General features: G+C 40.6%; 1 protein-coding gene across 2 annotated transcripts in view; it reads right to left on the bottom strand.

Annotated features, from left to right (window-relative positions):
* The window catches only part of TMEM40 (transmembrane protein 40), a 29,081-nt gene extending 22,482 nt beyond the window's left edge, over positions 1-6,599 (bottom strand). The window contains exon 1 of one of the 2 annotated variants that reach the window (XM_043976874.1): positions 6,481-6,599. In XM_043976874.1, the coding sequence (XP_043832809.1) occupies positions 6,481-6,552 (72 nt within the window). In that variant the 5' untranslated portion in view covers positions 6,553-6,599. Of the gene's footprint in view, positions 1-6,278; positions 6,327-6,480 lie in introns of those variants that run through there. The other variant, XM_043976875.1, reaches the window with a different exon arrangement.
* Positions 6,600-26,239: the final 19,640 nt, after the last annotated feature.

Genomic DNA, 26,239 nt, shown 5'->3' with positions numbered 1-26,239 from the left:
ACTATGTGACCTTGGGCAAGTCACTTAGCTTCTATCTCCCTCTGTCTCCTCAACTGTCAAATGGGGACAATAATAGTCCTTTCCTCCCAGAGTTGTTCTGGAAAATCAGATGTGTAGTTTTCTTTTTTCTTTTTTTTTTTTTTTGGTTTTTGGGTGAGGCAATTGGGGTTAAGTGACTTGCCCAGGGTCACACAGCTAGTTAAGTGTCAAGTGATTGAGGCTGGATTTGAACTCAGGTCCTCCTTACTCCAGGGCCAGTGCTTTATCCACTGTGCCACCTAGCTGCCCCTGATGTGTGGTTTTCTAAGTCTGTATGGTTTTGTGGCCCCATTTCTATTGAGTTTGACCCTAGACTATTTCACCTTTCCTGGCCTCTATTTCTTCATTCACAAAATGAGTATAATAGTTGCCTTCTCCAACTCCCAGAGTGCTGGGGGAGGATCAAGTAAGATAACAGTCTAACCTCTGCGTGGCAGTGGAGAAAAAACCCAGAGTGGCATTTGTTTTGTTGTTCAGTTGTTTTTCAGTTATGTCTGACTCTCCATGACTCCACTGGGGGTTTTCTTGGCAAAGACACTGGAGTAGTTTGCCATTTCCTTCTCCCACTCATTTTAAGATGGAGAAACTGAGGCAAACAGGGTGAAATGACTTGCCCAGGGTCACACAGCTAGTAAGTGTCTGTGGCCAGGTTTGAGCTAACAAAGATGCATGTTCCTGACTCCAGGCCCTGGCACTCTATCCACTGTACTGCCCAGCTGTAAAGCACTTAGCACGGTGCTAATAAATGTTTGCTTCCAAATGCCAGATGCCAATGCTGTCCTTCCCAAAGGAAGAATGAAACTTTGTCCCAAGGGCGATAGCTTCCTACTTACAAATACAAAGAATGAAACAATCCCTGCTCTCAAGGGGCTTACCTCTTAATTTTCCTTTTCTTGATTTTCCCTCGCCCCTTTAGAGTGAGGAATTAGGAGAAAAGCAATCAGAGAATCCTCAATTGCAGAGCAGAAGGACCCCAGAAGCACATCTGACTCATGGATGTTTCAGGGGTGAGGAACTGGTTTCCAGAGAAGTAAATCAGCTTACTCAAAGTCACAAGCAGGGGCTAAGGGGCAGCTAGGTGGCACAGTGGATAAAGCACTGGCTCTGGATTCAGGAGGACCTGAGTTCAAATCCAGCCTCAGACACTTGACACTTACTAGCTATGTGACCCTGGGTAAGTCACTTATAACCCTCGTTGCCCCACAAAAAACAACAACAAACAAACAAACAAAAGAAACAGGCAGGGGCTAAACTGGAGGTGGGGTCTAGGCCTCTTAACTGACCAACCAACAGCACCCCCACCACTCGTCAACCAACCATGTATTTATTAGCACCAGTGCCAAACACCAGTGATACAGAAACCAAAAGAGATGTTGTCCCAAGGCAATATACAGTCTGTATAGTTCATATTCCTTTCAGAGACACCAAGGTGAGGCTCAATGAATATTCTTTTTTTTTTTTTTTTTGCGGGGCAATTGGGGTTAAGTGACTTGCCCAGGGTCACACAGCTAATAAGTGTCAAGTGTCTGAGGTCGCACTTGAACTCAGGAACTCCTGAATCCAGGGCCGGTGCTTTATCCACTGCGCCACCTAGCTGCCCCAATGAATATTCTTTTAATGAGTCAGCGAGCATAACCCCCTAAAACCAGGTTTATCCCTTGTTTTTCAATTCTACCACATTAACCGCTAGGTGGCACAGTGGACCTGGAGTCAAGAAGACTCATCTTCCTGAGTCCAAATCTGGCCTCAGACATTTCCTCTCTGTGGGACCCTGGGCAAGTCACTTAGCCCTGGTTGCCTCAGTTTCCTCATCTGTAAAATGAGCTGGAGAAGGAAATGGCAAACCGCTCTAGTATCTCTGCTCAGAAAACTCCAAATGGGGTAACAAAGAGTCGGACATGATTGAAAATGACTGAATGACAAAATAAATGTCACTTTGGGGTTTTTTTTCCCCACTGCCACACACATTATTGAGTTCAGAACAAGGTCAGACTGTTATCTCACTTGATCCCTAGCATCCTGGGAGTTAGAGAAGGTAACTATTATACTCATTTTATGAATGAAGAAATGGAGACCAAGAAAGGTGAAATAGCCTAGGGGCAAACTCAATAGAAATGGGGCCATTAAACCAGACCAAAGGAATCCCATGGGTCTCATTGACTTAGAAAACCACATATTAACTACATATTTTTTTTTTATTTTGTTCAGTGTTTCCCAATTATGTTCTAATCTGGTTCTGAAGTGAGAAAGAGGGTTGCTGGCCTTGTGTTTGACTTCTCTGCTCTAGAGGCAGAGTATCTAATGGGTTAACAGGGTATCTAACGAGAAAGGCACCATTCTTGAGAATTAAAAAGACCTGAGTTCAAGTCCTGACACTCATACTAACCAGTTATGTAGCCCTGAGTGCTGCTACCAATACATAAATGACATTTATGTAGTACATTAAGGTTTGCAAAGGACTTTACATTATCTCATTAGATGCTCACAACATGCCTGTGATTGAAGTCATATAGACATCATTATCCCCATTCTATATATGAAGAAACAGAGCCTGAGAAATTAAGTGGTACAGTGGAAAGAGTGTTAGATTTTGAGTTTAGAGGTTGTTGCTGTTGTTCAGTCATGTTAGACTCTCTATGACTCCATCTGGGGTTTTATTGGAAAAGATACTAAAGGGTTTTGCCATTTTCTTCTCCAGCTCATTTTACAGATGAGGAAACTGAAGCAAATAGGGTTAAGTGACTTGCCCAAGGTCACATATCTAAGACCAAATTTGCATTCAGGAAGATAACCCTTCCTGACTCCAGTCCTGGTGCTCTGGGAGTTTAGAGGGCCTGGGTTCAAATTCTGGCTTTGTCATTTAGCACCTCTATAACCTTGAACAAGTGACAACCTCTCTGGGTCTCAGTTTCTTTACCTGTAAAATGAGGGAGGTGCACTAGTCAACCTCTAAGATCCCTTCCATCTCTAAATCAGTGATCCTAGGATTCACCCAAAGTTAATGGACTGATGAGTTTCTCAGGTGGGATTTGAACTCAGCTCTTCCTAACTCTAATTCCAACACTCTAATCATCACACCATGCTCACTAAGGCTCTGTTATCCCATCTATAAAATGGAAATAAGATTCACACTCCCTACATTATAAAGTGCTATATAAGTGAGGTGCTTTTCAGTGGCTTGCTCAGGGTCCCCTCAATCTTAGATAACCAATATTCCTTCTCCTATTACACCAAACAAATCAATTAAATCTTTCACACTAAGATGTTAGGGACCCACCATTCAAAAGCCTCTGGTTCAACCACCTGCCCCAGAAAAACCAAGGGGATAAAGAATGTCTTTTTGTCCAAATTATGATGTATAGTTTAATGCAACACCTATAGAGCTTGTCAAGCACTTTTATATCTATAGCTATACATGAATACCTATATAATGTATACTTAAATGATATATAAATAAAATACATAAATTAAGGTCAAATTTTATAAAAAACCAAAAAGATGTTAGGAACTTGTTATTCCACAAGGGCACCTTGATGTAGAATCCTGGATTTAAAGTAAGAGCATCCTAGTTTAAATCTTAATTCTACCATTTCTTGCACCTATTACTAAGAACAACTCACTTAACTCCCCTAGACCTGAGAAGTAAAATGAAAGGGTTATACTAGTTATACTAGTCTCTTCCAGCTGAAAATCTGTGATTTGGGGGAGGCAGGGCAATGGGAGTTAAGTGACTTGCCCAGGGTCACACAGCTAGTAAGTGTCAGGTGTCTGAGGCCGGATTTGAACTCAGGTTCTCCTGAATCCAGGGCCAGTGCTTTATCCACTGCACCACCTAGCTGTCCCCTAAAATCTGTGATTTTTGTGATTTCCTGAATGTATGTTCCTGGTACCCAACCCACATAGAGAGGGGCCAATCTGCCACATACCTCTGAACCTCTAGATACTCTATGGGCCTCACAGAAGAAGACTACAGATAAAGAATTTGGAGTTAAAAAAGATAGAGATGGAGATGAAGAAGTTCCTGATGTCTAGTCTCCTATCCAATCCCTTTTGTTGTTGCTGTCCAGTCATTTCAGTCGTGTCCAATTCTTTGTGACCCCATTTGAGGGTTTGGGGTCTTTTGGGCAGAGATACTGGAATAGTTTGCCATTTCCTGTTGACCTTTGCTAAAGAGAAGATACTTCTTGAGCTGGAGATTATGTATTTGAGGACTGTTGAAAGAACTAGGAAAGTTTAACCTCAGTTCAGGAGAACCTGAGTTCAAATCCTGCCTCAGACACTTGACACTTACTAGCTGTGTGACCCTGGGCAAGTCGAAGAAGAAGAAGAAGAAGGAGAAGGAGAAGAAGAAGAAGAAGAAGAAGAAGAAGAAGAAGAAGAAGAAGAAGAAGAAGAAGAAGAAGAGAAGGAGAAGGAGAAGAAGAAAAGGAGAAGAAGAAGGAAAAGAAGAAGAGAAGGAGAAGAAGGAGGAGGAGAAGAGAAGGAGGAGAAGAAGAAGAAGAAGAAGAAGAAGAAGAAGAGAAGGAGAAGAAGAAAAGAAGATGATGATGATGATTTTCTTGTTGTTCAAACATTTTTTCAGTTGTCTACAATTTTCTCTGACCCCATTTGAAGTTTTCTTGGCAAAGAGACTAGAATCACTTGCCATTTCCTTCTCCAGCTCATTTTACAGATGAAGAAACTGAGGCAAACAGGGTAAAGTGATTTACCCAGGGTCACATAGCTAGTAAGTATCTGAGGCCAGATTGGAATTCAGGTCTAAAATGTTATGGACTGCACTGAAGACTCCATCACTGGAGGTCTTTGAGTGAAGGCTAGACAACCATGTGTCAGAGATATCATAGAGGAGATTTTTGTTCAGATTCAAATGAGACTACACATTATCTGAGGTTACTTTCAATGCTAAGATACTGTGATTTTGTGAGACTCCATAGACTGTACTGATGAGTTCCCATCAAGAAACCCAAAGATTCCATTCAACACATGGGGACAGAGAAGCCTTGGAAGAAGGGAATCTTGACTTATCCTTCCAATGGGAAATTAACCAACCTTAGAGACATCTTTTTTCTGATGGTCAGAAACCTCTTAATGTTCTGTGAATAGAAGAGAATGCCAATTTAATCTATTTGAGAGCCATTTTATCTTCGTTGGGTAGACACTGGTGAAATCAGAACGGCACTGCTTCCAAGATTATAGAATGTCAGAGCTAGGAAGGTCCTTAGGATATAGAATGTCAGCGCTTAGGACAGGCTCTTGGGATGTATAATGTGAGAACAAGAAGGGACCTTAGAACATAAAATGTCAGATACGGAAGGACTCTTAGAACACAGAACATTTAAGTCCAAAGATATATTGCTACTATTGATTCATTTCAGTTATATCTGAATCTTCATGACCCCATTTGTGGTTTTCTTGGCAGAGGTATTGGAGTGGTTTGCCATTGCCTTCTCCAGTTCATTTTACAGATGAAGAAATTGAGGCAAACAGGGTGAAGTGACTTGCCCAGGTTCACATAGCTAGTAAGTATCTGAGGCTAGATTGGAACCCAGGAAGACGAGTGCTCTAACCACTGTACCATCTGGCTGCCCAACAACATATTAGAGATCACCCTAATTCAAAAGTTCTTAATTGTGTGTGTGTGTGTGTGTGTGTGTGTGTGTGTGTGTGTGTGATGGACCCTTCTGGCAATCTGGTAAAGCCCACAGACCTCTTCTTAGAATCATGTTTTTAAATACATAAAATAAAATATAGAGAATTACAAAGGAAACTAGTTTCATTCAAATATAGTTATGAATAATAATAAAAAAGAACAAGTTCATGGAGCCCTAAGATAAGAAGCCCTGATCCTAGTCTAACTCTTTTGTTTTATAGAGGAAAAAATTGAGGCTTAAAGAGACGAAATGACTTGTCCAAGGTCACACAGCTTTTCAGGTTAAGAGCCAAGACTTGAACCCAAATCTCTCCACGTTTAGTCCAATGTATTTCTACTGTAGCACAAAAATGTTTCAAGTTTCTATCAAGAAAAGTACTCAAGAATAGGGAAGACAGTAAGCAATAATAATCAGGCTTCCCCCCCCAAAGAAAACAAGTTACTACTAATTAATTAAAAAGAACTCCTAAGCAAACAGAGGCCCTGCCCTTAATCTTCCTTTCTTCCTTCTCCCCCTACACCCCACTGCCCTCAACAACCCAGAGGCAACCACAACCCCACTGAAAAATCACCAAAGTGTCTCTTGTACCTGTTCTCCGAGGCAAGGGTGGTAAGTGTTGCTGCTATGTGCTTCTGAAGGTTGTGTCGACTGATGGACACGGAAGAAGATATCAAGGAAGAGGGCAGGCCTGCCCAAGCACAGATGACAGGTTATGAATGAGAAAACACATGACTCTGGCCAGCTCCCTCCCCTCTGGGCCCCATGCTCTGACTCATCTCTACAGTCATACCTTGTTCCTCTTTTTCCTGTGGCTGCCCATCCTCTTCTCTTCTTCTGGGGGGAGAGTCCCCTTCAAGGACATGGACCACAGAGAGAGGCCAGAGCTCCTGATATCCTGTTATCTAACCCTCTGGAGCAAACTGATACACAGGCTTAGCTTCCCCACTCTAGGCTGCTTGGATTTCTTTGATGTTCTGGCCTAAGGGAGGCAGAGGCATCACCAGTGGGTCCTCCAGTCTTACGCAGCCGCCTTCCCATGCAGACAAACCTGCCTGATGAGTCTGGGTGGAGATGGAACTGGTTTGTCTTCCTAACTGTGGGGAGAACAAGTGGCGCTGGCCTATTTGGTAACAAATGGAGTAGGAGAGGAAGGAGAGAAGATTGGGGGTCCTTGTGTGTAGAGTAAGAAAGAAAAGCTTGCTTGGAAGGTAGGGTCTATGGTAGCTCCCTCCTAGGGGCTCTCTGTGGCACCTAGCTGCCCCTGAAAAGAGCATCTTTAATGTGATGGTATAAATCCCTTGCTTTCTTGGAAGTCAATGACTATAACTATAACTGTAACTAGGTGACTTCCAGGTCTAAATTCAAAGATTTAGTTGAGTACTTTCACATATAAGTTTTGATTCTTCATGACCAACCAGCGGGGAAGACAAAAAGGGTATCTCTCCCATTTGAGGGAGGACTAAGACCCAGATCAAGCCCATGAGTAAGTAGCCACTGCACTTCCAACCAAGATAAGAAAGGAAGACCTAGTCAAAGGAAAGAAGAGAAAATAAAAATAAAAGAAAGGAGTAAATGAGAGAAAAGGAGAGGAGAGAAGAGAGAAAAGAAAAAAACCAATAAATAGAAACAAATATCAAAAGAGAGGGAGGGGAATCTAAAAACAAACACTCAAAAATGAAAATTCACCAAAATTGGAATGAGCAAAGTTAAAAAAAAGTACTAACACGGGGCAGCTAGGTGGCACAGTGGATAGAGCACCGGCTCTGGAGTCAGGAGTACCTGAGCTCAAATCCAGCCTCAGACACTTAACACTTACTAGCTGTGTGACCTTGGACAAGTCACTTAACCCCAATTGCCTCACTAAAAAAACACACAAAAAAAGAAAAGTGCTAACCCAATACAAATGTTGGAACAATAAAAACAGCTCAAAGATCAGGAACCAAAAAGATGAAAAGAGAACCTTTTATAAATAGCATGAACACAAATGGATAAATAGCATATTTGAGTAAATTGAGCAAAAAATATAATTGGCATGAGTAAGAATGTCACAAGAATGAAAAATAGAGCTTAAGGAAAGTTGTTTTTAAATCACAGGAGAAACTAAAGCTTCAATTAAGAGGCTTTAGAAAAAACTAAGACAGAATAAAATAACCAATATAGAGAATTTAATAGAAAACTGCAAAACAATTCAACAGGAGCAGCCAACAAAGAACATACTATACCCAAAGAAAGGGATTGCACATAATACAGGGCTACTCAAAATACAGGCTCAAAAAACACAAAATTATCCAAAGAACTAGAAAATATACAAACTCAGTGATGGCCCTAGAGAATGGTTTTCCTCAGGATTCCTAATACTCCAGAAAATTTAGCAAAAGAATCTGAACACCATGTTCTAGGAAATTTTCCAAAAAAACATTTAATTAGAAAAAACTAAGAAACACTACAATATAAATAGAAATAATCCATAGAACCCCAACAAAAAAAAGAATACATTATTGAAAATACTAAAAAACATTATGGTTAAACTCCCACATTCCAATTATGAAGGAAAAAAATTTTAAGCTGCCAGAAGAAATAAGGAACTCACTTTCCAAAGAACAATAGGATCATGGTGGACTTTTCAGAAAAGACAAGGGACATTCAGAGAAACTGGAATACAATACAGACACAATTAAGAAGCATGGAAACAAAACCTATAGTTCTCTCCCCCGCAAAATTCACCATATGTAATAAAGACAAGAACTAGATAGTTGAGAAGCAGATTTAGAAAATTTTACAGAGAGGCACATATATTTCAAGGAAACACAATTGTTTCAAACAACTCCCACTTCTCAAATCAAGATAAACCAGTTGCTAGCAAAATGTGAGATGCCTCAGAGTTCCATGTTGAAAAGCTTTAGGGAGGGGGCAGCTAGGTGGCACAGTGGATAAAGCACCAGCTCTGGATTCAGGAGGACCTGAGTTCAAATCTGGCCTCAGACACTTGACACTAGCTGTGTGACCCTGGGCAAGTCACTTAACCCTCATGCCCTGCAAAAAAAAAAGAAAAAAAGAAAAGAAAAGCTTTAAGGAAACAGAGGAAAAGAGAAGGTAGGACAGAAAAAGGGAAGAAAAAGGTTATAGGATAATCCCAAAGTGAAGGTCTCATCACTGATAGGTGGGAAGTCCCAGTGAGAGAAAATGACATAGTTAATAACATAAGACAAAACTTTGTTTATTAGTGGTTCAGTTCAGCCTGGGTTGGATCATACAAAAACTAACAATGAAAAAATACGTGTTCCCCATTGGAAGAACTGAAGAAAATACAAACTAACAAGTATTATGCTAAATGTACAGTGATTAAACTCTCCAATAAAATGAACAAAACTCATAGAATGGATTAAAAAAACAAAACAAAACCCAGAATCCTACTATCACATTTTGGGGATTACCTTTAAGTTTTTCTTTACCTAAAACTTAAGTTTGCCTTTTTGTAACTTTTATCCATTATTCCTAGTTCTACTCTCTGGGATTAAGAAGAATAAGACTGGGGGCAGCTAGGTGGTATAATGGATAAAGCACTGGCCCTGGATTCAGGAAGGACCTGAGTTCAAATCCGAACTCAGACACTTGACATTAGCTGTGTGACCCTGGGCAAGTCACTTAACCTTCATTGCCCTGCCAAAAAAGAAAGAAAAAGAAAAAGACTGCTACTAGGGTGTGAAGTCCTTGAGGACAACTCTACTATCCTTCCTAAGACTTTCTCAATCCATAGACATCCAGTTCCCTCAAATGATTCTCATGTGGTATCAAACTTGTCTTTTACCATCTTTGTCACCATTCTCTGGATCTCTTCCTTTTTATCCATAGCCTTCCTAAAATGGTGCTCAGAATGGAACACAACATTCCAGATGTGACTGGACCAGGGGGCAATATTTCCTTCATATTCCTGAATGTTCTGCCATTCTTAATGTGGTAAAAATTATTTGTGGTAAAGATTAATATTGCAGTTTTTAGCTGACTCATTTGGGAGGGGCCACACCTGGCCCACTCTGAGGTTGCGCATGCTACTGAGGTCAGAAGGAGAATTCTCCATAGGCAGTTTTTGAAAGACCTCCTTTTTGGGGGGAGGAAAGATTGAATGCTCCCTGAAGGGAGGCGGAAGTTTCTTCCGGAACGCTAGGCTTCTTCCAGAACCACTAGTGGTCTAGCGGTCTCTCCTTCTTCCCTTGCGGTGGTGGTACATGTTCACTCTGTCTCGGGAGGCGGTTTTCCTTGGCCAGGTGTTGGTGAGTTAATTATGGAAAACCCTAAATTCCTTTGAACTAGCTTAATTGGAAATGGTCTGAGGATTGAATAGGTTATTAAGTTTAGAGTTGAGTATTTATCTGTATTTCTATTTTCCTATTTCCTTATCTTTCATTTTTATTAGTTTTACCTTTGTTGTTTAATTAATTCCCAAGTAATAAAATCTGATCCTTTTGAGAATTAAAGCTTAAAGGCTCCTTTCTTATTAGCCTGGGAAAAATATCTAAAAAGGGCAGTTCAGAGGAGAGGTACAGATGCCAGGATTTGGCAGTTGGTTGTATATGGGAGTGAGAAGAGTAAGGAATATTGTGAGAAGCCATTGAATTAGTATTACATTTATTATATTATTGAATATTATATTATTAAATTGGGGAGAGCCAAGTGCAGTAAAATGTACCTGAGATCTCTTTCAGTGACATTGATCTCTTTAGCCCACAATACTTCTTTCTTTTCAGAATCATTTCTCTCTGTATTTTCAGAATTTCATTCTTTAGAACTTCTTGAGAACTTATCCCTCTTGCAATGTCAGCCCTATAAAATGTCAGGCTGTGGCACCTACTTTTCCTTTCTCTGAACCCTCTGAAATCTCTCCCTAAATCTAGGATGCACATCAAGACTAGTTGCACTTTTTTCTCCCTCTTCAAGACAAACTCTAAGATGGGGGCAGTAGATACTTTGTCTGCCCCAGGTTTCCCATTGTTTCCCTAGCAGCAATCATTCCTTTCTGTTATTAACAAAAAGATCCAGAGCATAATTTCCCCTTATTGGTTCTATCACTTTTTGAAGGATGGAAATGGTCATTAAGGTAAGTTAAGAGATTAATAACTGCTCTGTTCCTGCCAGGGGGAAATTTCAACTTCACTGTCTTAGAGCAATTGCTGATGTGGAGGGGATTTCCCTACACCAACGAAATCTAGTCCAACAAGAGTCCATTCATGTTTACGTGACTTTATACTATAATATCAATGTTATGGAAATGAACAACTCTGAAGACTTTTATAAACTGATGAAGAATGAAACAAGCAGAACCAGAACACTTTGTACAATAACATCTATACCATAAAGACAAACAACTTTGAAACCTGCAAGAACTCTGATCAATATGATGACAATCCATCATTCCAGATCCATCATCCAGAGGACTGATGATAAAACATGCTATCTTTTACAGAGACATGGCAAATTTATGGGGCAGAATGAGACATATAGGGGCAGCTAGGTGGCACAGTGGATAGAGCACCAGCCCTGGATTCAGGAGGACCTGAGTTCAAATCTGGCCTCAGACACTTAACACTTACTAGCTGTGTGACCCTGGGCAAGTCACTTAACCCCAATTGCCTCACTAAAAAAAAAAAAAAAAAGAATGAGACATATATTTCTGTATACAGTCAGTAAGGGAATTTGTTTTGCTTGATGACACATATTTGTTACAAAAGAATTTGTTTTTCTTTCTTTTTTCTTTTCCCAATGAGGTGGGAGGGAAAGAAGAATAGATTTCTATTCATAAAAAAAACAAAATTTTAACTAAAAAAGACAATCTCCTCCCAAACAAAACAACCTCAGCTCTGACATATGGTCACTAATGTATATGTGACAATATGTATATATGTATATACCCATGTAAATTCATTGGACATATATTCCTATATGTATGCATGTGTGTGTGCGCACAAACATGAAAACAAAATCAAAGGTAACAAAGCTTCAGATTGACTTGGGAAGGGACACAACTCAAACACATTTTTCAGTTGTTTGTTGTCTGTTATTTTATTTAGTTCTACTTTGTTAAGCACTAAAGATTGTGTACATTTTTATGTTTCCTGGAAGCTCATGTCACTTGATTAGGTTCAATTTAGCCGCTTGATTGCCGATTCTCACAGTGTTAAAACTCAAGAAAACCTTAGGAATCGCAAAGTCCAGAAAAAAATAGAACTTTTTTTTTTTTTAAGAGATGGGGAAATTGTGGCTTACAGAGGGAAATGACTTGCATTGAGTGGCCTTTCCTCAGTCCTCAGGCCCACAGTGATCTGTTCCTCCCCCATTGCTTCTTTCTTTCATCATGGACAGACCAGCAATGTGCATTGCCAAATGTTGTTTGGCTCTTTACACATTTATTTATGCCTGATCAGACACAGCTGGACACACTGTACCTTGACCGCAACATAGTGATATCATTTTGGTCCTCTTCAAGCATAAAGGACAGCAACCAACCATTTCCTCAACTAGCCTTCAAGCTCTTTGGAGGTAGAGACTGTTGGCTGCTTCATGCTTCTTCATATCTTCCCTTCCAGATGATGTAGGTACCTAGTGAGGAGACAGCATAGTCTGGAGTCAGAGGACCTGGGTTCAAATCCTGCCTCCACTTAAGCATCCTATATGTGTGACCCTAAGGTCACATGACTAGGCCTTAATTTCCTTGGCTATAAAAAACAAAGAGGAAGTTGGCCTCCTAAAGTTCCTTCCATTCTAAATCTTTGGTCCAGGGAAGTACTTGTCTGATTCTGCCATCACTGGTTAGCGCTTCTTCCTTCCGCACTCCCCACCCTCCACTTCATCCTGTATTCACCTGTCTTTATTGGTTATATTCCCCCAACAGGGCTTCTTAACCTGCAGCCCTTGAACTTTTACAAATAGAATTTAATAACTGTATTCAATATAATTGTTTTCCTTTGTAATCTTAAAGTTTTCATTTTACGGATCTAAAAACATGAATATGAGATGGGGTCCATGACCTAAACAAGGTTAAGAAGCCCTGCCCTAGTAGAATGTAAACTCCTTGAGGACAGGAACTATCTGTTGTTGTCTTTTTTACCTCAGCCCACTGCACAGGGCCTTACACATAGTAGGTGCTTTTTTGGTTCAGCCATTCAATTGCATCCAACTCTCCATGACCCCATGGACCTTAGCCCACCAGGCTCTTCTACCCTCCACTATCTCTCTAAGTCTGTCCAGGTTAGTGGGTGCTTAGATCACTTATGTAAATGTATGCATGTGTATAAACCTATGTATACACCCATCTGTTTGTTTACATATATTCTCCCATTGAGAATCAGTGTAAAGTAGTGGACAGATTTGACTGCCAGGCAGAGAGAACTGAGTTCAAGTTTTGACACTGGACAAGTAATATAACCTCTTGGAATTCTAGCAACTTTCTTAAGACTGTGAGTTTCAGAGAGGGTGATCTTTAGAGTTCCCTATAACAGTGAAATCCCCCATGATAGAGTGCAATCTCCCTGAGGGCAGGGACTGTGCTTGCCAGTCTTTTTAATCCCCAGCATTTAAGGCATTACCTGGCAACTGTTTTGTTGTTTAATAAATGTTTGTTGATTGATCGACTGACTAGATAATTGTTTAATTGAATTGTAGATTTGTCTTTGAGATCCAAGTAGGAGCCCTGTGGCTAATGGCTAACCGAAGACTTTTAGGAGCTCTCTCTGCATGGGCCTACTTGGCCTCTCTCCCTCAGAAGGGAAGAGGCCCTTGCTGACTGATGGCCCATCTCTAACACCATAACCTGCCAGGCGGCTCAGGATGATCGGAGTCAGAGCCATGCCCCTTGGAACAATGCCAAATAATACACAAGTTAAGTAAGTGATGACAGAGTAGCTGAATTCATCCAATCATGCAACATAATTGAGTTCCTATTATTGTGCTCAGCTCCGGACTGAATACTTTGAATAATGAAGATCACTTTAACCTGGGATGGCTGCCTTCCTCGAGAATGAAACTCATAATCCCAGAATGTCAGGATTGAAAGAGATCTTGGCTCAGCACCATTTATGGAATAAACCAAGATCTGAAAAGGTGAAATAACTTGTCCCCAAACTCACAGCTGGTGAGTGACCGCATCCTTACTTGAGCAAGGGTCTCCTGCTGCTGCCCGGTCCAGTATTCTTTCAGCTAATCTAAACTGTATAAAATATCTAAGTGTGAAAATGAATTGGACAATCTCCCTTTTGTGGACTTTGAACTGCCCTGACTATGTTGCATCAAGGCTATAGTGACCTCCAGGTCCGGGCTGTCTTATAAGAGTCAATCCAAATGTACCAGAACTGGGTTAAGCCTCACTCCGGAAGCCATCGTTTCCCCTGTTCTTCTATCCTATAGACACCACCCCCCCAACCCTAGCCCTTCAAGTGACTACCATGGCTAAAGCAGTAAACAGCTTGTAACCCCATGTTCCCTCCACCTACCTAGCTGCCCCTCCTGAGTGTATATAACCCTTCTTGTAATTCCCCTCTCTGGGCATCCTTGTCTGAAGAGACAGGACATTGCCTTGAATTGTAATTCCTTGACCCTGAATAAAATACCCACTATTATTTACCCATCACCTCATTGGCCTGAGGTTTTTTTTAAGGGGAACATGAGTAAGAGATAATCAGTGGATAGAGTTCAGATTAGAGCTGGCTAGGGCCTCCTAGACCATTGAGTACAACCACCCTCATTGTACAGATAAGAAAACTGAGGCATGAGGAAGTTGACTTGTACAACACTAAACTTGTCACAGGGCGGGAATTTGAAGCCAGGTCCCGTAATTCCAAAGTCAGTGGTCTTTCCATTGTCCATGCTGGAAGGAAAGGCGTCACAGAATAGGGAAACAAAACAAATTCCTGGGCAGCTTAGGTGGTATAGAAGACTTTGAGACCTCGAGGAATAGGGCGATATCTTGGCCATCCTGAAAAACCCATAGGACTATTGAGGAGTATAAGGAGAGGGAAGAGGGAAATGCTTAGCTGGTGACTGCCACATTCCTCAGAGGAGCTCAAGGTACCTGCTGGAGGATGAGTAACCAATGAACCAAGTCACAAGGTGACCTCTTCTCCAAGGTGCTCTGGGAGCAGAGGGCTATGTGTCTGAAGTCCCCATGACTCAGAAGTCACACTGGTGATGAATTGGATCATTTCTTAGCAGGGTACTTGGAAGGTATGCTGAGCTTTTGTAGCACATAAAAGAATTGGAATTCTCAGGTGCTTCCTGAGCCTGATGAGAGTTTCCTGAAATGACTTTTCAATCCCAGGTCCTACAGATTTCCCTTCCCTGGGTGTTTTTCCCCTTAAATCACTTTTTTTTTAATTGTAGAGAAACCACTTAAATCACTATTTTATAAACATGTGTTAAGGGGCCACCAGAGCTCATTGAGCAGGTGTGTCAGGTTTATGCTTTAGAAAATCTTTTTGGCAGCTGAATGGAGGTTGTACTGGATTGGGAGAGACTGGGAATAAGACAACCAGTTTGAAGGCTATTGAAGTAGTCCAGGTGAGAGGGATGAGGGCCTATACTGGGTGTGGTCACAGGAGCTGAGTGAAAGGCAGGTACGTTAGAGATGCAAAAGAGAAAGGACATGATTTGGCAATCGGGTCTAACATCAGTTCTACTGGCACACTTGGGTGGAAGATGATGAATTTCACCAAACTGCTTTTTTCCCTCCTTCTTTCCTTTTTATTCATTGTTATTGTTTATTCATACTTGACCAGCCAGTTTGAGCTGGCTCCAGCACCCTCTTACATTTTAATCCCACCTGCAACACTGATCTCATCACCATTTCACAAGAGTTGGAGTTTCCTTACGTCAACCAGCCTTTTTTAAACCTTTACCATGGGCCAGAAACTTTGCTTAGCAGTAGAGATACAAAGAAAAAGCAAAAACAAGGCCCTAATCCCAGAAGGAGGGTGCTTGGGGAGAGGACTGGAAAGGTCTTTGTGAATTGTTTTGTGAAACTTCCAAGGCTGCAGACTCCCTTCCAAGAGGTGAGACTAGAACCCAAATCCCAGATTCCATTCTATCTCACCACTGTTACTAGAGGACAGGCCTCCTTGCAGAATTGCAGGGTCTATTGTAGCAGAATCCTTGATAATGCTAGTCGGAGACAACAGGATGGGCATTTCCCTTCTAGAAATTGTCTACTCAGTGGGCCCCTTCCTTCCCCCAGTCTCCACACACTCTACAGTCAGGCAATATCAGCATCCTCGCTGTCCCTCACATATCACTCCCTCTGTCATCTCCATAGAGCCTTTTCACTGCCTTGTCCCCCAAGCCTGAAATACTCTTCTTTGACTGCCTCCCTGGTGCCTTTGTGATTCAGTTCACATCCTTTCTTCTATAAAAAGGTCTTTCCAGTTTCAAACTCTCCCCCATGTTGGTACCTTTCCTATGGAATTACTTCCAATTTACCCTATAGAAATCTTCTACAAATATAGAGGTTTGCATGTTATCTCTCTCATTAGAATATAAGCTCTTCCATGGCTGGGACTGGTTTTTGCCTTTCTTTGCATCCCCAAGGCTTTAGTACAGTACCTGGTGTATAATAGTAAGCACTTAATAAATGCATCTTGATTGTTGACTGACTAAACAGGACTTCAAAGTGTGAAATTGTCATTCCTCATTAGGACAGAAGTAAGGGAAGGGAGGACTGGGTGGCTTCTAAGCTTAGGTCCCTTAGGGTTTGGCTTTGGATCAGCCTCTCCACTGAAGAACAGGAAAGAATTATTAAGAATCAGAATAGGGGCAGCTAGGTGGCGCAGTGAATAGAGCACCGGCCCTGGAGTCAGGAGGACCTGAGTTCAAATCCAGCCTCAGACACTTAACACTTACTAGCTGTGTGACCCTGGGCAAGTCACTTAACCCCAATTGCCTCACTAAAAAAAAAAAAAAAAGAATCAGAGTATTCTGGGGCAGCTAGGTGGTGCAGTGGATAGAGCACAGACCCTGGAATCAGGAGGACCTGAGTTCAAATCCTGTCTCAGACACTTAACACTTGCTAGCTGTGTGACCCTGGGCAAGTCACTTAACCCCAATTGCCTCACCAAAAAAAAAAAAAAAAAGAATCAGAGTATTCCAGAAGGACAAATAAACCATAGGGGACAGAAGTGAGGCTGACTAAAATGATAGCCTCAGGTTCCCAGCTCTTCAGTTCCTTCCTCGGAGAATCCCTTAATTTTTTCTAGATTCTGTTCTACTGGCCTTTCCTGATTCCCTCCAGCTGCTAGCACCCTCCCCAAACTGTCTTGTATTGATTTTGTGTATTACTCATAAGTACACAGATATTTGTAGTTTAGTGTTGTGTCTAGAGATAGATAGGAATTTTAAGTTTGGGCCCATTGCTTTTTTTAAATATCATTTTGATAACTATTTCAACAAAACTGATTTCTGTCACAAACCTGTGATTTTATGGTATGCATTTAAAAACATTATTTGGATAAGCCTATGATTTTATTTTATGCATTTAAAAATGTTATTCTGAGAAGAGCTTCATTGGACTGCCAAAGGGGTTTATAACAAAAAACAGGAAGCTCTGACATGTATTGACTTTGTACTCCTGGATAAGTCACTCTACCTCTAAATGTTGTAGGTGACTCCAAGATGAGAAGGTACAGTGGGAGTTACTTTACTTGGGAATTCACTGTCATAATGAGATCACATATCCTGTCCCTATCCCTATTTATGTTCTGTTTATGCCTTTATATATGGAGAGAGTAGAGAACCAACCCATGAAATTTGTTCCAGAGAAATCTGGATGGCCACTTGTTGGGTCTGATTTAACAGGATAATTTCTGAGGTTAAGATTAAGCCTAAAATAAATAAATAATTTTTTTTTTTAAAGATTAAGCATAGATGGCCTCTAATGCTTCCAACTCAGAGGTCAACTGATCATTCTGTGATTTGTGAACCACCCTCCAAAACCTAAATACACACACACACACACACACACACACACACACACACACACACACACACTCTTTCTTCTTTTGTAACTTCCTTAGGTTTCTTGTTTTTCTTTGTGAAACCTCTTACATGAAACATGAAACACCTCTATATGATGACTACATTAAGAGAGCTAGTAATGTCCCCACTTTTTTTTCCAACAAGATTTTATTGGTATGTCTCAGACCCTGAGCTAAATGATGGAGGCAAAAAGAAAGGCAAAAATGGAATACTATTGTGCTGTAAGAAATGATGAGCATGCAGATTTCAGAAAAACCTAGAAAGACTTAAGTGGACTGATGCTGAGTGAAGTGAGCAGAACCAGGAGAACACTGAATTGTTGAAATGACCATGACCCAGAAGACTTGACTTCTACTCTCAGTTCTCACATTAATTAGCTGAAGGAGCTTGGGCTGGCCATTCTGGATCTGAGTCTTTGCCTCAGTCCCTGAAAGGCAGCCTTATGAGCTATTAGAGGATTACACTGAGAATCATTAAATTTCTTCATATCCTGTCTGTGTCACTTACTATGTGACCTTGGTCAAGTCCTTTCACTTCCCTGAAACTTAGTATGCTCAACTGTAAAATAAAGATACCAAGAGCAGTAGGATCTGCCTCACAGCCTTGTTGTAAGGCTGGTGTGAAAAGAAAACGTGTATAAGGAAGTTTGCATGTTTCAAAGCACTATATAAATGTCAGTACTTATATATAAAATGTTCTTTTTGGAATAAATTCTCTTTCAGTTCTGACATTCTATGTTCAAACGTTCCTTCTAGCTGCTATGTGTAGTTGGATCTGAGGAATTCCTGACTCCTTATCACCTTGATGAACTTACAAGATAGTGAGTATTTTTGAGGCTAAGGTTTTCTCTTCCCAGTTTTCCCATGGAGGTATGAAGGTGTCCATGGATTATCTCCTGGGGAGAATAAGGCCATCTCCTTTGTCTCGTGGCTGAGGATTAATTGAATATAAATTTATTAGCTCAAACTGTTGTGGGGCTCAGGTCTCCCCATCTTTCTACTGGGCCTGTAAAAAAGAGGCATTGGCCCCCTTCCCCTCACCTTTTTTAGGAGAGATCCAGAGAGAGGTGAGCGTAGACCAAAGAACATAGACACCGTAGAGTGGACTTTGGTTCCTGGGGGTGACCAGCACATTGACTGACACAGCTTCCTCCAGAAACCAACCAATCACCTTCCTCTTGGTTCCAAAGAACCAGAGATCAGAGAATCATGGTGATGTGAAATTGAATTGGACAATTTCCCTTTAATGGACTTTGAACCGCCCTATTAAGGGAGAGGACCTCACGATGTCAAACCGGCTGCATCAAGGTTATTGTGACCTCCTGTAACCAGGTGCACCTGTCCAAATGTCCCAGAATTGGGTTAAAACTGTCCCTAGAAGCCTTCATTTCCTCTGTTGTTCTATCATATAGACACCCCCCAAAAAACCACCCCCAAATCCCCAGCCCTTCAAATGACTCCATGGCAAAAGCAGTAAAGAGCTTGTGCCCAGGGGGCAGCTAGGTGGTACAGTGGATAAAGCACCAGCCCTGGATTCAGGAGTACCTGAATTCAAATCTGGCCTCAGACACTTGACACTTACTAGCTGTGTGACCCTGGGCAAGTCACTTAACCCTCATTGCCCCTCAAAAAAAAAAAAAAGAGAGAGAGAGAGAGAAAAGAGCTTGTGCCCCTGCTGTTTCATCCACCTATCTAACCACCCATCTTGAGTGTATATAACCCTGTTGTAACTCCCCTCTCTGGGCATCCCTGTCTGAAGAGACAGGGCATTGCGTTGAAGTGCAATTCCTTGACCCTGGAAAAATGTCCTCTGTTATTTACTAATCACATGGTTCATCTGCGTTTTTGTACTGATTGACAGTGACATCTGGAGAAGCAGTGAAGCAGCAAGAGTTCTTGGACCCACCTGTAGAGAGAGAGGTGCCATGTAATTCATGGGACCATAGATTCAGAGACCATGAAATCCAACCTCTTCATTTTTAACAAATAAGGAAACTGAGGCACAGAGGTCAAATGACATCCAGGGTCACACAGTTAATAAGTATCTGAGGAGTCACACTCATATCTTTCTGACTCCAAAGGAAGCAAAGGAAGCAAGATGGTGCAATGGTTAGAGCTAGACTTGTGTGAAGACCTGAGTAAAAAGTTGACTTTAGACATTTACTAGCTGGACAAGTTACTTAATGTTACTCTACCTCAATGACCTCACCTAAAAGATGGGGTGTGTGTGTATAATGGCACCTTCCCTTTCCAAGGTTGTTGTGAGAATAAAATAAAATAAAATATTTATAAAGTGTTTTACAAACTTCAAAGCAATATATAAATATTATTATTACTATCATTAACTGGTGATAAAAATATTCAAGAGATAATTTTTGGGTAATTTAATCATTTTATTAATGCTAGTATTTTAATAAAAGGATGGTCATTTGGCAATCTGTCTTAGACCAAAGGCAATCAGGGTGGTTCATGCTTATATGTCCTTTCGGAAGAGGCGTGTTCTCCAGGGTGGTAATCCACTCTGATTGGTTAATAATTAATGAGAGAATGAATATTACAAGAAGGGGCTGGACCTGAACTTTGATTATGTCATTTAGTTCTTAAGTTGCTTCCAGCCTTGGGCATAATCTGAATTCAAAGAATTTATCCCCACCCAACCATGAGTAAAACACAAGAGCTACCCTACCTGGGTGGGGTATGAACAAGAAAGCTAGTCTAATGGCATCATTGTCAATGTCCTTCAACTTTTAAAGACAGGACATTAGAAAAAGGGGGGAACTCTGGGTCTCCCCAAATCATTGGTTATTAATAATAATTTCTATTTCATCACTATTGTTGTTGTTATCCATTGCACCCTCTAGCAGCTTAAGAATAGTTATATACGTATCCAACCACTTAACCCCAACAGAGTAGTGGTAGTTCTGGAACCCAAGCCTTGAGAGAGAAAGAAGAGTTCCTGAGCATTGCCAAGCTCAGGGTTGCCTCCCTAGCTGCTCCAGGTTCTAGAGAAGCAGCTTGGTGGTATAATGAATAGAGAAGTAGGCACGGAGTCAGGAAGTCCTGAGTTCAAATATGGCCTCAGATACTTACCAGTTGTTTGACCCTAGGCTAGTCCCTTAACTTCTGTCTGCCTCAGTCTACAGTTGTAGAATGAGGATCATAGTAGCACTTTCTTCTCTGGGTTGTTGTAAGGATCAAATGAGACATTTGTAAAGTGCTTTAGCATAGTGCCTAGCACATAGTAGGTAGTTAAATGCTCATTCCCTTCTCCAGAGAGAGAAGAGAGCATTTCTGGATAACAACCACTTCTTGAGAAAAAGAGGATTGAGCACATGCCTTCATAGTTGGCAGAGCCTCAAGAGACGTAGGAGGAGACAGCTAAAGGCCTGTACTTTATTCTCCACTGTTACCATGAGTTATTCAGACTATGTAAGTCTCATGGGAAAGAGAGTTTCTTCTCTCACAATGACACCAAATCAGTTTTCTCCCTTAGGGTACCATAGATAGGGTCTATAAGTTGGACTAACAACTCTCCTAAAGTGGTCACATGTAGCCAAATTTATATTATAATATATTTATATTATATTATTATGTAAAATATAATAATTAGTTCCAGCCTAATGTAAATAAGAAGTGAGAATATGAATAATACAATTACTTCAGAGGGAGGGAACTAACTATACCATGAAAGAAGATGCCTACATCCCTGGGGTAAAAAAAAAAGAAAAATGGAACTCAACAGAATGTCAGGGGGAGTTGTGATGATGAAAAATGCCATTCTAGTAACTCCTGCTTCATTTCCCTTCCAAGAAAAGTCCGAACTTATCAAGGAAAAGGTAAGACACTGAAAAAGGATGACAATTTTGCTGACTATTTACAAATAACTATGAGTCCTTTATACATTTTTTACATTTTCTGTGGATTGAAGGGAAAACTATTCTGTTGCAGATATACTTTGTTACTTTGAGTGCTTGCAACGAGCTCTTAGCCCTTTTTACACATAGCAATGAAGACCCACACACAAACTACTGCTGTATTCTGAAATTTCCCAAAGAAAACTCGGAGTGAGGGCAAAAGGAAATAGAGATATGCTTCCTCAAGGCTGCCCCCCACACAGTTTGTATAACCTAAGAAATTAGACCTTGAGTACATTGATTCTCTGAACTATGTGCCCAGTCTTTGGTGGATACAAATGAAGTATGAATACTAATGTTTTATAAACTAGAGAATGTTATATAAATGTGAGCTCTTAAAACTGATTATAATCTAACCGGGATATTAAACACATATAAACTTAAAATGTAAATGACACTTAACACTTACTAGCTGTGTGACCCTGGGCAAGTCACTTAACCCCAATTGCCTCACTTTAAAAAAAAAAGGTAAAAAAAAAAGAAAAATGTAAATAAGACACACAAGGTAGTAAATGTTCATGGGAGGTGGGGGGTTGTGGCTCACAGCTAATCCTTACAGTTTGTCATCAAGAGGGTAAGCCTTTAGGAGTGGGAAGCCACCAGGCTACCAAAGGAGGGTGCCAACTAGTCCAGGTCAGAAATGGAGCAGGTTCTGAATAGATGAGCAGTGGGATTGGGCCTGTGAGTGGCGCCTATGTTTGCTGAACAAGGAAGGGCAGAATTAAGGAAGGAAAAACCAGATTTTAAAATATATATCTTTTTTTAAAATAATAAAAAATGAAAATAAAATATATATGTTAATGAGAATTTGGAAATAAGAATGACATTTCTCATTTCAGGGCTTTCGGTGAGCTAGAGAGGGGATCAGACAAAGTTTCCCGTAAGATGCAGCATAAATAGATTGTAATCAAAATATCAGGAAGGGAAGCAGTATTTCCAGTTGGTAGGAAGTTAAGGAAGTTGAGGCAATACCCGAAAAAACCACAAGATGGGGGTGTTACTGTGGAAAAACAGACAAGCATTTGTGATTTTTTTTTTTTTTGCCTCCCTGGCTTTTTTTGCTCTGAAAGTTAAATGGATTTGCCTTCTAAAAAGAAAATGGAGATTTTGAAAAAAAAAAAAGTCCACACTCATAAACTTCATCAGTAAGAAACTAAGGTCATTGGGTTACAACCAGAAGCTCAGATTTAAAGCTAGTAGGGACTTAAGAGGCTGCCTAGTCCTATCCCCTCATTTTACAGAGGAGGAAACTAGGACCTGAAGAGATTAAATAATTTGCCCAAATTCACAAATGTAAATGATAGATATGATATTATCTTTAAGATAATTCTTAGGGAAATTTAACACATATTCAGACAAATAAATGAATTAAAATAACATTTCTTTTTTTAAAAAAAATAACATTTCTATAGTGCTTATTAGGTGCAGGCACTGATTGCACTAAGCACTTTCAAATATTATGTCATTTGATCATCACAACACCCTTGGAAGGTAGATGCTCTTATTATCCCCATTTTATAGATAAGGAAACTGAGGTAAAAAGGGTTAAGTGACTTGCCCAAGGTCACTCAGCTAGTAAGTGTGTGAGGCCACATTAAACTGGGGTCTTCTTGACTATAGGCCTGGTGCTCTCTCCCAAAAGACATCCTCATTAGATCCCTGCCTATGGAGGCCCTTGACAGGACAGGTTTTGTTTTCCCACCTATGGGTGCAGTCCCTAACACAACACTTAGCTTTTACTTACATAAAGGCAGCTTGGTGTGGTGTTTAGAGAGTCAACTATGAGGTTGGGGAAAGCCCAGTTCTAGACCTGTCTCTGTCCTGTCCTGGGTGTGGGATACTAGGCAAGCCTTTGAGTGCACTAGCCAAGGTCAAACTCTGGAAAAGGGTCAACCCTGCATAAGTAAGGGGAGTTTTGTCCCCTGAGAGCTCTTAATTAACCATTAGGTCCTGTCCCTATCCTTACTTAAAGAGATCTGAAGGGGCAACTAGGTGGCACATTGGATAAAGCACCAGTGCTGGATTCAGGAGAACCCAAGTTCAAATGTGGCCTCAGACATTTGACACTAGCTGTGTGACTTTGGGCGAGTCACTTAACCCTCATTGCCCTGCACAAAAAAAAAAAAAAAGGAGAGAGAGAGATGTGTGGAAGTTTTCTGAGCAGCTTTGAGATGGCATTTCCGGAGATGGGGAATTTTCTACAATTTAGTTTCATTCTTCAGTTTTGTAAGGGAGATTACATTTGAGGAAACTCAATTATTTTGAATAGTCCTGATAACTCAACAGCTACATAATCACAGCTGTAAATTAGCATTTCAAATACCTTACAAAGTGACTACAATAGCATTTTTCTTTTGTCTGGGGGTACCATTGGTTTCCTAGGAGCAAGTTCTCGCAAACAAGCTATATACCAACCTTGGAAATAAGAGTGGTGCTCTAGGAGAGCTATCAATTAGTCTAAAGGTGAGCCTTCTTCAACAACCTGCTAGTAGCAAAGACTACCCAACATTCATTGCCTTCCTTCCCCTCTAGCAATGACAAGTAAATGACTGGCATGGGGGTCACACACTCCGTACCTGTCTGAGGTGAGACTTGAACCCAGGTCTTACTGATTCAGAGGTAGAATTGCTCTCCATTCTGCCTAGCACTCATTTCCCATAGTGCTCTTCAAGACTTTGCCATCAAGCCCCAGGAAACGCATCATCCAGCAAGATCATATCAATCCTAGAACTGGTACCTCATCTGCCCTTGGGGCCCCTCCCTCCCTCTGAATGGAGAGCTTCTCACAGAACCTCCATTTAACAAGAGTGCCTGGGCCATCCTTTTCTTCATTTCCCAACCCGCTGCACTGCCCTAGACTTTTCTGTCCTATCTAGGTGTTTGGTACTTTTCCCCAACCTGGCCCCACCTCCTTTTTTCAGCTTCCTTTTGTATATTGCCTTCTGTATAGATATAGTAAACTCCTCGAAGGCAGCATCTATCTGTCTGTCCATCCATCCATCCATCCATCCATCCATCCATCCATCCATCCATCCATCCATCCATTCATCTATCATCTCTATCTCTATATATTCCCAGTGTTTAGCACAATGCCTGGAACACAGTAAATGTTTCTTGACTGACTCCCCATCTCTTTCCACTATCACATAGCTGCCTAACAGGGACTATCTTCAACCGCAAATAGAAGACGAGCAAAATGTCATCATAAACATTTATAAATGTCATTATAAATGAGGCAAGTTAGCATTTAAAGAAAAATGTTTTTGTTATTATGAACTTGACAAAAGTCAACAAACATGAACACTTCCCCAGACAAAAAACAGAATATTACATATGAAAAGGAATCTCTGCTACAAATACCCTGGGTTTATTTAAAAATCTATTTCAACAGATTAGTTGATATGACAAAAAAGGAAAATAATAAATCTTGGAGAAGCTTTGGGAAAAGTAGAACACTAATGCATTGTTGGTGGAGCTGTGAACTAACTGATCTAGCCATTCTGGAGAGCAATTTGGAACTATGTCCAAAAGGTTATGGGGCTATGCATACATACCCTTTAACCCAGTGATACCACTATCCCAAAAATCATAAAAAAGGAAAAAGGACCCACATGTACAAAAATATTTATAGTAGCTCTCTTTGTGGTGGCAAAGAATTAGAAATCAAGGGCATACCCATCAACCGGGGAATGGCTAAACAAGTTGTGGTATATGAATGTAATGGAATACTATTGTGCTAGAAGAAATGATGAGCAGGCAGGTTTCAGAAAAACCTGGAAAGGCCTAAGTGGACTGATGCTGAGTGAAGTGAGCAGAACCAGGAGAACATTGTTCACTGTAACAGCAACATTGTGTGACAATCAACTGTGATAGACTTAGCTCTTCTCAGCAGTATATGATGCAAGACAATTCCAAAGGACTCATGATGGAAAATGCTCTCCACATCCAGAAAAAAGAATTGTAGAATCTGAATGCAGATTGAACCATACTATTTCTACTATTTTGGGGTTTTTGTTTTGTTTTTTAAGGTTTTTCCCTTTTATTCTGATTCTTCTTATATCACAATCATATCCTCCCCTTGTAACAAAAACCAACCAACCAAACAAACAAAAAGCATTTAAGTAACACCTACCAACACAGAGACCATGACTAAGCTTTAAAAAAAAAAAAAAACAGAGAACTTCCACCTCCAAGGGCCCCCAACTCTTTACCAAAGGGAGAATTTTAGCCCCAGTACACTAATTCATAACCGTAGAACAAGAATAGCACTTTTCTTCTGCATTAACCACCCCCTTCCATCCATCTACTTTCAAGGTTCAGGATTAACCTGAGTCTCACCTTCCTCATCTATAAAACAGGGATAATGATCCCTGCCCACTTCTCTGAGAACAGGCTCTAAAAAGCTCTTTGGAATCATAAAACTCTGTAAATGCACAATGGGTATTATAATCAGCAAGAGATTAGGACACATCCTACAGAAGGAACAAACTTTAGACTTAAAAAAGAAAGACAAGGACAGAATGTGAAGGAACATTGGCCACTTGAAATTGTTACTTTTAAAAAAAATTTTTTAAAGAAATGTTTCCTTTAAACATGTCTCAGAAAATGTGTCAATGCAACTATA

Source organism: Dromiciops gliroides, chromosome 1, assembly GCF_019393635.1.
Source record: "Dromiciops gliroides isolate mDroGli1 chromosome 1, mDroGli1.pri, whole genome shotgun sequence".
NCBI lineage: Eukaryota > Metazoa > Chordata > Mammalia > Microbiotheria > Microbiotheriidae > Dromiciops > Dromiciops gliroides.
The sequence above is the reverse complement of the archived record's forward strand: the minus strand, read 5'-3'. Positions and strand labels throughout refer to the sequence as shown.